Source organism: Mirounga angustirostris, unplaced genomic scaffold (genome assembly GCF_029215605.1).
Source record: "Mirounga angustirostris isolate CCGP_5_RB_7025 unplaced genomic scaffold, mMirAng1.0.hap1 SCAF_7, whole genome shotgun sequence".
Classification (NCBI taxonomy): Eukaryota; Metazoa; Chordata; class Mammalia; order Carnivora; family Phocidae; genus Mirounga; species Mirounga angustirostris.
In genome coordinates this window covers 120747439-120762020 of record NW_026991715.1, presented here as the reverse complement: position 1 = coordinate 120762020, position 14582 = coordinate 120747439, and the positions used below count along the sequence as shown (strand labels likewise).

At 37.6% G+C, this 14582-nt stretch overlaps 1 protein-coding gene across 10 annotated transcripts in view; it reads left to right on the top strand.

Annotated features, from left to right (window-relative positions):
• The window catches only part of CCDC152 (coiled-coil domain containing 152), a 55384-nt gene that overhangs the window by 19897 nt on the left and 20905 nt on the right, over positions 1 to 14582 (top strand). For 3 of the 10 annotated variants that reach the window (XM_064596747.1, XM_064596746.1, XM_064596745.1), the window contains 3 exons: positions 5427 to 5520; positions 7484 to 7589; positions 14146 to 14214. In XM_064596747.1, the coding sequence (XP_064452817.1) occupies positions 5434 to 5520; positions 7484 to 7589; positions 14146 to 14214 (262 nt within the window). In that variant the 5' untranslated portion in view covers positions 5427 to 5433. The other 7 variants (XM_064596753.1, XM_064596752.1, XM_064596751.1 and 4 more) reach the window with 6 other exon arrangements.

Sequence of the window (14582 nt, the reverse complement as noted above, 5' to 3'; positions counted from 1 at the left end):
GACATGGAGGAGGGACAGAAAATTTACAAAGATGTGGCTTTTCACTTTCTCAGCTTGAAAGTGAAATTTAAAGGCTCCAGCTAAAACGTCAAATTCTGCCTGAACTGTATCAAGAACATGTAACAAAATTCTGCAGAAAATTAGTGAAAGAGGGAATCTACCACTTACAAAGAAAAAAAGAAAGAAAAAACCCTCCCAAACTGTCTGAAAACATCAGCTGTATAAACCCGAAGCACAACTCAGGGAGGGAAATGGCTGAAGACCCGGGGAAAGAATTGGAAAGAATGACTTCCTTCTATCAAGGGCAGATTACTCCAGTGAGAAAAAAAAAAAAAAAAATCTAGATGGTTTAGGCTCTATCCTGGAATCATATCCAAATTCCTCCCTCCATACAGGGAAGGATGAGGGTGAGTCCAAGTAACATAGTTCCACAGGGTCATAGAGCTGGTGCATAGGATGGCTTTTAGTTAATGAGTGTGAGTGGTGCTGCCGCCAGGCAGCCACGGGCCGGGACTGGAAGTTGCAGCTGAAGCCGAGACAATATAGTTCAGAAGTAGATATTGAAAAACGGGAATCTGATAAAGAAATAAGAGCAGGGAGCAGTGTGTCAAAAGAGCTAGCAGGAGGTAAGAAAGGCAACCCTGGCATTTATCTGTTGTTGGCAACTAACTTTTTGATGTACCCTACACATCTCATTTTCATCTGATCTGCTCAAGACTTCCCTTGACCACCATATGTAAAGCACCTCCCATTCACTTTTTAGTCAATATCCTGGATTTGTGTTTCTTTCTTTGCTCTTATTACAGTTTTTATTTATTGGGTTATTATCTATTTTTCTCTTACAAACCAATGGTGCCCTAAAACTGTAAGCCCTCTGGGGTCAGGGACCACGCCTCATTTGTTTATTCCTATTCTCACAGATCCCAGTACAGGTTTGCTGCCCAAAAAGTATTTATTGACTAAATAGATGGGAAAGTGCCCAGGTCTTAAGAAGGCAATCCTAAGAGACGTAAGTTCCAAATTAGGAGAATTATCTTACTTGTCTTTCTCTCCATAGTGCCTAAACCCTCAGTAGCTGGTACCTTGCAAGTACTTAACAAATATTTTTGAAAGAAAAAAGAAATGAAGCTGTTTGTAACCAAAAAAAAAAAAAAAAAAAAAAATCAATGTTTATCACTCATCTTAAGAACCTTATATGAATAAATCCGTAACCTCGGGTTTCTTTACAATTGGGTAGGTTCATACGTTTATTTTCCAAATCAAGTTATTTTTTTAATGGATTCAAACATTGCTTTCTTTATACTCCCTTTGTTAGTATGGCACAATAATGTAATTTATTCCTCTCTTAGGTTTTCCAGGCAGTTTCTGAGCAAATATTCAATGAATCCTTTTTGTTTCTCAGTTGGATGATACTTGATGAATAAAACTGTGAATACAACTGTGAAAGGCATTCCCTTTTTAAAAATGAAATCAGAGGAAGCTCATATAGTTTCTCATTGACAGATATATTTTGAACTCACTAGACTGGAAAAAAGCTAGTATCTATAAACTGGAAGAGAAGCTTATGACTCATTTCAAACTAGAAAAATCAAGCTAAGTTTTTCTGACTTATTTCTGGTGTGTTGGTTCATTTTTATTTATTCTGACTATGCTAGACATTATGGAGAAAGATATATATATTACATATATATAAAATAAAGTTTAGATGGGCCTTAAAATGGGCTTGTTTCAAAAAGCATTATGATATGGGTTACATGGAACATTTAAATGTGCTAATCGGATAGAACCAGCAATTCAAAAGGCCATTTTTAATATACCCATGTGTTGTTACTAATGTCAAGGAAAGCTTACTGATTAGTCAGAAGTTAAAAAATTTAATGACATATTTATATATATGACTAGGTAATATACATATAAATAATATATATATCTTTTGTGTGAAATTAATGAGCTAAAAAACATGAGAAAATTACATTTTTAAAAACATTTTGATGAGCAATGTTTTATCATTAGACTAGTTTAAAATCCTAAAATTTTAGCTTTGTTATTTAGTCCACTGCTCTTATTTTAAAATTGAAAAAAAAAGGGAGGTTGGTGCTTGGGAAGATGAATCAACCTTCCCAGATTACTAACTGCAGAGAGAGGACTCCATCCCACATTTCCTACTTTGACCTAGTTCTCTTGCCACCATGCTATATTAGTTTTCAAATAATAAAGTATGGATTATCCTATTACAGTCTACATGTATCTGCTTGCCAAATTTTGGCTTTCATAGGAAATGGAATTAATAAAAATATATCTCTCATCTCCCACTCAAAAAAAAGTAGATAGGGCAAAGTTGGCAGTGGATACACTTTCAAACTGCTAATGACCAAAATTTTTAAATTATACTAATTAATATTTTTGAACACTTACTTTATGCCAGGAACTGCATTAGGCACTTTTAAAATGCATCATTTCCTTTAGTTATCACAACAGCCCCATGAGGTAGGCATTATTATTTAATGTCTATTTTACAGATAAAGAAGTGGAGGCCGCTATACTTAAAAACTTGCCCAGGATCACTCAGTTGATAAACAAAAGAGTTGGGGGCTTGAATCCACACAGAGTCTATGCCACTAACCATTAAGTTACCAGGATAAAGCTTTGTAGATGAGAGACCAGATCCATTAGCCGACTCTGGACAGCAGAGACAGCATTATGTTCATGCTTTCATCTCCATCACCTAGCACAGTCTCTGGTACCTTATAAGCCTACTTCATAAGTTTTCTCGAATAAACATAGTTTATTATTTATTCAACGATGCTGACTCACTGATCAAAACTTAAAGCCAATGTGATTTATTCTCTGGTTGGGGAAATAGTTAATAATATTAATAATTGGGGCGCCTGGGTGGCTCAGTCGTTAAGCCTCTGCCTTGGGCTCAGGTCATGATCCCAGGGTCCTGGGAACCAGCCTCGCATCGGGCTCCCTGCTCGGCGGGAAGCCTGCTTCTCCCTCTCCCTCTCCCCCTGCTTGTGTTCCTGCTCTCGCTGTCTCTCTCTCTGTCAAATAAATAAATAAAATCTTTAAAATATATATATATTAATAATTATGGATCTGGCAGCCGCTGGGTGTTTAGTCCTGTCCTAGAGGGAAAATCTACGCAGCACCAGATGCTGAGGGGAGCAAGGGCCACGGAGGGAAGGGACGAGAGGAGGTGGAACGCGGGTCGGGGCCCGGGGGGGGCCGGAGAAGGGCGGGCCTGTTGTCGGGGGAACTGGCTTCCGGGAGGGGACCGCCGTGTGGGGCGGACCGGCACCCGGAGGAGGAGGAGGTGTGGGACTGGGGGGACTCTTGAGCCGAGGCAAGTAAGCTCCAGACCTTTCGTCGGTCGGTTCGAAATTCCCACTTTGCCCTTGGAAATTCTTTTCTTCAACCCCCCTCACAGTCTCCCAGCCCCTAGCAGGGTTGTGGCCCAGCCACGCCCCTCGGGCCCGGGGGTGCACAGCCCGCGGCGGAGCTGGGCTCCTCTGGCCCCCGGCACGCGAGGGGAGGGAGCAGCGCCCGGGGCTTCGCCACTGAGAGTGAATCCGTGGAGGGCCGCGGGCACCCGAGCGGAGGGAGGAGGTTGCGAGCCCCTCCTCCGGCGGGCCGGGCGCACGCGGAGCCGGGCGCGGGGAGCGAGAGGGGGAGGCCCGGGTGCCAGTCGGCGGGGAGAAAGACGGGGAAGAAAATGGGGCTGTCACCCCTCTGCGCGGAGGTCACAAGTCAGTCTCTGCTTCTCACCAAAGAATTTGACAGGCACTGAACCACCAGCTTGTCGCCTAGTTTCACGGGCAAGAAGGCCGTATATCCACGGAAGACGCCTTGATCGAGGAAATGGGGGGGGAGGGGGAGACTATGAAGACACCTAGAAATGGACCGGATGGCTTGTCAGACTAAAGGGAAAGCATGCAGTAACAGCCAGTGGAATGTGGGCGATGGTTTTATAAAGAAAAACACTCCAAGAGTCTCATTAGAGGAAAGGAGTTGGGAGGAAATCAAGCTGAAATTAAAACGAATTTAATTCAAGAGCTGGGATCAGAGACAGAACCGAAGTAAAACCTTTTTTTATTTAAAATGTTAGGAACTAAAAAGAAAAAAGAAAGTTGGGAGGGAATAGTTTGCATTAACTACTTCAGATTATCCTGTGGTTCTTTTAAAGAATAACAATTTATCAAGTAGAGGTGATTTTTAAATTGTACCCCAAAAGGAATTTTGCTGGATTTATCATGGGATGCTATTACAATTACTCACCTGCCTTAAAGATCAAGTTGTAACTTTCTAAGGGATTTTACAGAGTTTTACTTGAACATGTGATGGAGGATAATAATTCAATTAACTGAAAATATACAGCTAAAATTCTTTCATTTAAAAACCACTAAGAGTTGTTAATGTCATATAATATCAAAAAGAGAAAGGAAATGGGATTTCTTTGTGAAGTAACAAATTGTCAAGCAACGTTTGTTTTGATGTACCTCATTTTAAAGAAGAATATGACCCCTAAAATTACTTTCGGTAATCCCTTTAGGAATTTACTTACCTTTTACTTTGGACTAGCTGCCACTACCACTTTCCACATACCAGGCACTGGCACGTGCTCTTTCCTCAATCTAGAACGTCTAAATTTCAAATTTGTATTTTCTCCTTCCAATTTGCTTGTGAAAAGCCTAAAGACAAGTGCCTCATACTTTTAGATTGTATTAATCCTAATTCTTCTAGACACTCTCCCACCCCCAAATGTAAATGCTTGCAGTTTTGCAAAAGTCAATTTCTTCATCCTGACTGGATGAGTTTACTTCTGGAATTCTGTAGAATTTCTTATGATTGGTTCCATAGGACTAAAACAAACTCATTCTTCACTTCAGCAGTTAGCCGGTTATACCCAAAGGAATTTGGGGGAAGGGGGGATACAATTCAGTCCATGGCAATAAGCACACTACCAGGAAATAGAGCAAAAAATATTAGTGGCATAATAGTTAATAAACATTTTAAACATCTTAAATTGAGACTACCTCTATTTAAAAGTCACATATCAGATTTAACAATACACCAGATTTTAGTCCTGTGGTACTGATGGCCAGGAGATCAGTTGAACAATGGCATAGTTTTTTGTATAATAGGAACAAATAATTTCTACATATGCACATAACATTGCATTAATTTTAGATTTGCTTAGAGAAAATTTGACTGGGGTGGCGTGGAGAGGAGTGAAGAAGCCTTAATGCATTTAACTGTTATTAATAATGAGTATAACAAAAATTTTCTGAGTGTAATGGAGCTCAAGTAGGTGCTCTATGGGTGGAATACAGAAACTTTAGTATTTGAATTATTGCCACTATTATAGTGCTTTAGCATTTGCTTATTTCTTTCATCTATTTCTCACCCTATTTACTCTTCACTAGTTTAGACATGAATCAAAGCAGCGAAGAATGTACGAAAAAGATTAGCAGTGTGAATCTTGACAAACTTATAAATGACTTCTCACAGATAGAAAAGGTATGTAAAGATATAAAACAGTTGTGGTATAAAAGGAAAAGTGAAACAGATTTTGTCAGTGGAAGGAGCTGGGAAAAAAGAAAAATGTAACAAAAAATAAGCAAGATATAGATAATGGAAATATACTTTGCTAAGCCCTGTCTCATTTTTAAAATCCATATTTAAAATATATTTCATTTTGGATCATTTGTATTAATATATCAAAATGTTTCTGGTACAAGGAAACAGTTGATCTACTTTGGCTAAAGTTAAAGGGAAAATACGTACTTAAGTGTTCAAAATGTCCATAAACCCAGGAATGTTTTAGTAAGAATTGAAATAGACTCAACGCACAATGTCTTACCATTATGACTAACTCATATATATTTTTTTACTTTTTCCTATTCTGTCCCTTTCCTTCTCTTTTGCCTAAAAACAGATCCCTCTGAAGTCTTCCCCCCGCCCCGCCGCCACCCGTCTAACTCTGGACAAATTACATGATAGACCAAACCCACAAGCATATATTAAGTGTTTTCCCCCTTGTCTGCCGTGGAGAGGAATAGGAATAGCTGTTGAGAAGATGTAGGTAGATAAGTGAAAGATTTGGGGAGTGGGCTTGTGAAGCAAAGGTGGGAAGGGGAATAATACCTACCTCTATTTTCTCTCCTTATCATTCTTCTCTATTCCTTCTTTTCCTCTGCACAGTATAGGATGGCCATAATAAAAAAATATGACGATGGGTATTTTGAGGTAACATTATCAACTTTTTTAAAACAATTAACTTGAGTTTTCTTAACCGAGTGACTCTTACCAAAATAAGAGAGAATAGAGAAAGAAATAAGAAGCACTGTTGGTGGGAGAGGAATTGGTGCAAAGTTTTTGGAGATTATTCAGAAATATCTATCCTATCCTTAAATATTTAAAATAAGAAATATTAATTTTTTGATGCGATAATGGCATTGTGATTATATTAAGAATTTTATCTCTTAGATAAAATTCTTAAGATACATATAGATGGTGAGATTTATGGAGTTGCTTTGAGATAAATTCAGAAGCAGAGAGAATAGGGAAGTGGGTAGAGATATAGATGATACAATGAATTGATGATTTCTGAAGCTCTTCCAAGGGTATATGGCAGCTATTATGCTAGGCACAAAGATACCAAAAAGATATGTTTATTCATTGTTTATTCATTGTTTGTAATAGCAAAAAAGTGGAAACAACACAAATTCTCAATAGGGAGGCTAGTTAAATTACAGGGGTACGTGGGTGGCTCAGTTGGCTAAGTCACTGTCTTTGGCTCATGTCATGATCCCGGGGTCCTGGGATCGAGCCCTGTGTCTCAGGCTTCCTGCTCCCTGCTTCTCCTCTTCCCCTGCTCATGCTCTCTCTCTCTCTCTCTCTCTCTCTCTCTCTCGGGCGCGCGCTCCGTCTCTCTCTTTCAAATAAATAAATAAAATCTTAAAATAAATAAATAAATACATAAGTAAATAAGTTACAGTGTACTCATAAATGAAACTCAATGGAGCTCTTTAAAAGAATGAAGTAGATCTTTATGTGCTTATATGACATAATCTCCAAGATAACAGTTCTAAGTGGAACATCCAAGGTGCAAAACAGAGTATAATATAATCCTTTCCTATAGTTGTATAGTCATAAAATATCTTGGAAATATATATAAGGAATGTTTAACCATAGGACTGAGGGTTGAATAGTTGGAAAGAAGGGGATTCAAGTTAGGTCATATTTTTGAATTTCATAACTCTTTATAACTGTTAGTCTGTTTTAATTTTTTCCCATGTTACTTTTAAAATTAAAAATAAATTAGGAAGTTGACTTACATAAAATATATGCCAGACTTAATTATTAGAATTTTCAGTATTAAGTGGTCTGTATTTTCATTAGTCTTCATGTCATTAGGTTAAAAAAAAAAATCAAAATAGTAGCATTGCTTTGGTAATAATATATATTATTTCTTCTACAGAAAATGATAGAAACCAGTGGAAAGAATAATATACTGGATATGCAGTTGGAAAAAACTAACTATTTGTTAAAAGTAATGCAAACAAAGGAGGTCTCAATTAAAGAAGGTTAGTTCCTTGCCCCCTGAAGAAATACTAATCCTAATGAGAGTATTTTTTGGTACAACAGTAATTAATATTATACCGTATATTTGTAAAATATTTTAAATTCACATAGAACTTTCTGGGCTATCATTTCATTTTATCCTTACTAGAGTCCTGATAGACAGATAGGGTTGGTATTACTAAGTCACCTCAGTAATGAAGAGACAAAAGATGAAAGAAGTTAATCTGTCTGAGGCTGCTAAACTAAGAAATGGCAAATCCAAGGCTCAATCCAGGCCTTCAAAACCATGGGGAAAATAACAGTTGAATTCCTACCTCACAATTACACTAAAAGAAATTTCAGATGGGTCAAAAATTTTAGCGCCAAAAATGGGCTGTTCTAGTCCAAAGCTCTCCCCTCACTTCTGGGACAGCCAGTCCACATATACCTCTCAGCTCCCAGCAGCCAGCTACCCTCCCAGCTGTGGCCCCACTTTTGGTCTATCCTTCTCTGCCCACCTGCTGGCCTGCGGGGAGCCTGAGAGCCTGGGTTCTTTGCAGGGCAAGGTGCTGCTCTTTGAGAATGTCTCCTTGCTTTGAGGCACAATGGTCTGGGACTACACACCAATAAATGAGCTTCAGCTGAACCTCCAGCCCCAAAGCCTGGTAGTGCTTGGTTTCCCTGTGCAACCAGTTCAGGGCATCTGGAGAAGTCAAGAGAGCCTGAATTCCCTCAAGTTCACCTGGAACTTTGAGAAGTTCCTGGGGTGTCCTGACAGTGTTCTTGTGCCTGACACTGAAACCCTACTGTCCTTGGGCCCAGCTGTGCCTTAGGTGCCCCTGTTGTTTGGAGGTCACAGTGCTGTTGGGGTGGAGGGGGTCATCCATCATGGAGTTTTCTCTAAATTTGCATGGAGGAATGCTTGATGTTTAGCTATGTTCCCCAGGATGGGCGCTGATCCTGTTCATCCCAGCCACACTGTTGCCAGACCAACACTTCTCACTAATAAAATGCCCTATTTCAGGAGGGGAAAACAACAACAACAACAACAAAACACATATGCAGATACTCCCTTGCTATGTCAACTAAGAGGGCCTAAAAACAACAACAGGGGCAGTAGCAACAAGAACCCAGATCTTGGTTTCCAATACTATTTTACAATAAAAGGAACCAGGGCTCTTTAGAGAAATGGCTGATTCTAGGGCTGAGGCAGGATATACATTAAGATGAGCCTGAAGCATCTTGCAGTACCAGAAAGCAGGAAAATGCTCAAAAAGATAAAACACTCCACAATGATGGGGGTATGTCAAAGGGATACAAGAGCCAACTGAAAGAGTTCTCAATGGCAAAGCTGAGACAATTTGGCCAACAAACTAAATAAAGTAATATTGGGTTGTAAGCCAAAGTATGTAATAAATATCTATGAGCCCATACTGATAAGAACAGATAAATAAATAAGGGAAAAGAGACATCTTTTCTGCAGAATTCCTGATAACTTATGTAAGTGGTTTTTCCTCAAGAGGTAAATCAGAATGCCCCACTCATGAAGTGTGGGTTGTGTAGAGTGACTTTTTTCACTGTGTGAAATATACAGTATGGAAAACAGGGTGGTGGAGAGTAACTATACAGTGGAGAAACCTGACGTGTCACTTAAGGCAAACGATCAAGGTCAACTTAATGTCACGTTGATAGTATGTACCCTTGATATGGTGTGATGAAAGTGGCACTTCACCTCTGTGATCTTCCCCCAAAAAACCCATAACCCCATCTAATCATGAGGTAAGCATCACACAAATCCCCATAAAGGACACTCTACAAAATACCTGACCAGCACTCTGCAAAACTGTCAAGGTCATCAAAAACAAGAAAACTCTGAGAAACTATCACACCCAAGAGGACCCTAAGTGGACATGATGAGTAAATGTAATGTGGTATTGTGAATGGAACCCTGGAATAGAAAAAGAACATAAGGTAAAAACTAAGAAAACCTGAATAAAGCATAGATTTTAGTTAATAATGTATCAACATTGGTTCATTAATTATTACAAACATACCATACTAATGTTAGATGTTAATAGGGGAAACTGGGCATAGGATATTGGGCAATTCTCTATAATACCTTCCTGATTTTTCAGGATATGTATTTAGTATAAAGCCATACTAAAATATAAAGTTAAAGGTGAGAAAAAATGAAACCACAGAAAAAAATAGAAGAGAATATGGGTTTTTGTGGGGTTTTTGTGTGTTTGTTTTTTAGTACAGAGAAGACCTTTCCAAATGTGACATTCCTCTGATTAAATAAATTATGGCATATGTATTTAATGAAATACTAAGCAGCTGATAAAAAGAATAAAGTAGCTCTCTATATGATATAGAATAATCTCCAAGATACAGTAAATGAAAGCAACAATGTTCACAACAGCATGCTATCATTTTTATAAAAATATCTTTGTACACACAGAACACCCTCTCCCTTATGCATTTGTGTATCTCTGGAAAGATAAACAGCATCAGCGTCCTGGTAACAGTGCTTGCTTTGGGGGAAGGGAAACTGATTAGTCTGGGGACAGAGATTAGAGAGATAATCATTTTTCACTATATTATTGTGTTTCATGTGTATTTATTATTTGAGAAAATAAACACTTTTTAAAAATCCAGTTCTACTTATTCTCAATCTAATGGCCTTTTCACTGGATAATACACAGACGAAGTAAAAGAACTAGTGGGAATAACAGTTTATAGATCCAAGCGTGTACTAGTTCACTTAGAGAGGAAGAACAAACTACGTATATGATTGGATTTCTTCAACAATAAAGAACGAGACCATGATGTTGTATTTTCTACATTTTTTTTTTAAAGATTTTATTTATTTATTTCAGAGAGAGAATGAGAGAGAGCACATGAGAGGGGGGAGGGTCAGAGGGAGAAGCAGGCTCCCTGCCGAGCAGGGAGCCCGATGCGGGACTCGATCCTGGGACTCCAGGATCATGACCTGAGCCGAAGGCAGTCGCTTAACCAACTGAGCCACCCAGGCGCCCTATTTTCTACATTTGATACCAGATAAAGAATTTCTGTGCCAGTTCAAGATGATAGCAATATTAGTATTGAGGGCCAAGTACTAAAAAAAAAAAAAAAAAAAAAAATCCTTTTCATACATAATTGTATTCAACATTTCCAAGTGCTTTGTGAAACAGATGTTACTGTTCAAATTGCTAGTTAATGGTAGAGCCTAAATTTGAGCTCAAAATAACCACTTATTTACTCAATTATACAGTATAAGAAGTAGCTTAATATTCTGAACTCTTAACTTTTAGAAGAATTGGATAGGATAGTATTCATTGTAAAATCCAACAGAAATGATGTGGGTAAAGGTTTGCAAAGAGAATTAAAAGCCATTATTCTAAAATAATGAATGATATTCCACCTTATGAACAATTTTTTTATTGAGCCAGTTTCCTTTGGGGAAAAAAAGAAGTGTTGAGAGAGCCACCTCGTGTTCATATTTTGAAAATACACATTTTTTAAAAATCAGTATACTTTCAGTTTCAGGGCTCTGTTTTCAATTTGCTGATTATAGTTGGCCCTTGAACAACACAGGTTTGAACTGCATGAATCCACTTATATGTGCATGCTTTTTCATAAATACAGTGCAATACTGGAAAGATATTTTCTCTTCCTTGTGATTTTCCTAGTAACATTTTCTTTTCCCTAGCCTTATTTTATTGTAAGAATAAGGCTATAATACATAACACAAAATACGTGTTAATGGACTTTATGTGATCAGTAAGGTTCCGGCCAACCGTCGGCTATTAGTAAAGTTTTTGAACTTTATTTTTTTTTTAAAGTAAACTCTACATCCAATCTGGGGCTCAAACTCAGGACCCCGAGATCAAGAGTCACATGCTCTACAAACTGAGCCAGCCAGGTGCTCTGGTAGTTAAGTTTTTGAAGAGTCAAAAGTTACACTCAGATTTTCAACTGCACAGGAGTCAGCACCTCTGACCCCCAAGTTACTCAAGGGTCTACTGTACTGAGACAACTTTAGCTACCATAGTTCATGAATTGCTGGATTTATTCCTCTAAAAGACACAAAGAGAAGTGATGGCAGGGTCTATGCCTCCTTAACTTTTTTTAAGATATTAAGTAATCTCTATACTCATGGTGGGGCTCACACTTACAACCCTGAGATCAAGAGTCGCATGCTCCAGCAACTGACGCAGAAAGGCACTCCCTTAATTTTCTAATTGTAGCAACTAACATAGCAACATATGAAGTAAGCAATGTCAAATGTGATTTAACCATCATTCCATTACTGGGGAATACCAAAAGAGAAAAAAATGGAGGATGGTGGACACTTTGAGCAGATGGGAGGGATGGTAGAGGGGATACATGGAGGAGTGAAAAACCACAATAGTAGAACCTGATATCTGCATAAAGCTTTTAACTTCTACAAAATACTTTCCTTAGTTGAAGAAAGTACATGGAGACTCAGTGCAGGACCTCTAATTGAAAGACAGAGTTTTGCATTCTCCCCTCACAATATTAGTTCTTTCCTTTAGTCAATAAATAAAAATACTATCGAACGTCTATGAAATAGTCACCATGTTAGGTGCAAGAAATATCAAAATTAATAAGATATGATCTTTACCTGAAAGAGTTCACCATCTAGTGGGAGAAGCCACGAATAACTAAAATGAAATGTGAGAAATGGACGGAAGAGATATATACAAATTGCTGAGAGGTAGAGGAAAGAAAAAACAATAACAATGTTGAATATGTGTGAGTAAATTTAGAAAGTATTGTTTTCTCATTTGGTTGTCAGAACAGTCATATATATGAGAATAGTCTTATATGTGAGGGAGAATGGATATTACCCATACTTTTATTTTGCAGATGGAGAATATAAAATTCAAATAGGGTGTCATAGCTAGAGAGTGAAAAAGGAAACTCTATTCTAGTCCCTCAGACTCCAAGTTTCATGGTTTCATCAGCATATCCTATAATTCCTGAGGAAGTATTGAATAGAAGATTAACAGTAGGATTTGAAATGGGGAAAACCTATGTTCGAGTCCATACCTTCCATTTACTAACTCTGGAATCCTGGGCAAGTAACCAAACCTCTATGGACGACTGCCTCCCTTTGTAAAATCAGGCCAATAATACCAACCTCTAAGTGTCATTGTGAATACTAATTGGGGTAATGTTTATAATGCACTTAACATAATGCCTGGCAGAATGAACACACAATAAATGGTATTATTATTATTATACCTAGATATCTTTTTATTATTAGATACAAATAGGGTATTTAATATTTAACCATCAAAACAGATGCCCAACTATAATGGAAGCCAGTCAGTATGCCATATTAGTGCATATCCATCTGAATATCCATCTTGGGCCTCTAAAACTGAATGAAAGAGAGTAAGACTCAATATTTATTAGTTGTTAAGCCACGCACATAAAGGTGAAATTGTCCTACAAAAAAAAAAAAAAAAAGTTGAAATTGTCCTTAAACTTTAAAGTTTTAATATTTTAAAGATATTAAGTTATTCTTTTGTGGACTTTTCATCACTATATATTTAGCTAGTGTAATTGTAAACTTAAACTAGTGCAACCTGTGCCCCCTAAACTTCTAGTAAAAATGCAATAGCAAGAACTATCAAAAAGAGCCTTTCTCTGACTCTGCCCTCTTTCCAGGGCCTCCAACCTACTCTTTACTCTAGAGGACACTCCTGAGCTAGTCTTCTTTGTGGTAGTAAGGTAGTTAAGTCATAGGACTGGTGGGGTTCAGGTTGTAGCTCTACCACTTACTAGTTATAAGTGTGACCTTGGGCAATTTACTAAACTTCTGTGTGTCCATTTCCTCATATGTAAAATGAGGCAACTACTAGGACCTACCTCATAGGGTTAGGAGGGCTAACTTATTCAATATTTGCAAAGCACTTAGAATAACAATATAACATATGTTATTTTCAGGCCAGAGCTTTTCCACTTACCCCTTTCTTGCTTCAGTTTACTATAATATTGCCTGTCTATCAATCAATCACTCAACAAATATTTATGGAGTGCCTGGTATGGACCACGACTACTCTAAATACTAGGGAGAAATGGTGAACAAAACTGATACCTGGAGCTTACAGCCAAGTGGACTGTTTGAATTACAGAAGTTTCCATCCCTATTGCTACCCACCAAAGGTTTAGCTATTGCTAGTTATAACCAAGAGTATATTGAAAGCTTCTATTCACATGACAGGGCATAAATGCTTACGGTGAAGGCCCCCAAACATGTCCAAGTATACCTTCCTTCTACAGCAAATATTGCTGAAGCACATGGAGCTGGGGATCCCTCCAATGCTGAATTTATTGTGCATAGAAAACTCATGACCAAATCCCAGAATGCATTTGACTTAAAGGGTAATTAAAAGGTACTTATTATATTATTTACTTTGAGATAGCTGGTTGCTTTATTAAGATCTCATAATTGTCAATTAAGTATTTTAAGTCTTTCAACTTTGAGACAATAGTTCCAAAATGAAAGCAAATAATTTTCAGATAAATATGTCTTTCATATTTTAGAATGTGCTACTCTTCATAATATGATAAAAGGGCTACAACAGACCATTGAATCTCAACATGATTTGAAAGGTAAGTTAGAAAAAAATCTTTTAAAATATGTTATATTTGAGTACCTTTAAAAATAGAGTTTTTACATCATTGACAGTAAATTTCTTTTCATCTGGTCTTGTTAAATTCATCAGCTAATGGCAAAACTCCTTATTACCAAATCATACTTTCCTAAATTATTATGAAATAAGAAATACCATGCTGAACAGGACAATTCAGTCTTATTCTGACAGGGACATCAGGGGATGTTTTATAATCAATCATAATAATTCTCTTTATTACTTTCAAAAATTTAGAAATATATTTATTCTTGGGAGTACTTTTGGTCTTTAAAGACCTTGGGTTCAGTTTTGAAGGGTAGTCATTTACTGGTAGTTACATGATGAAGA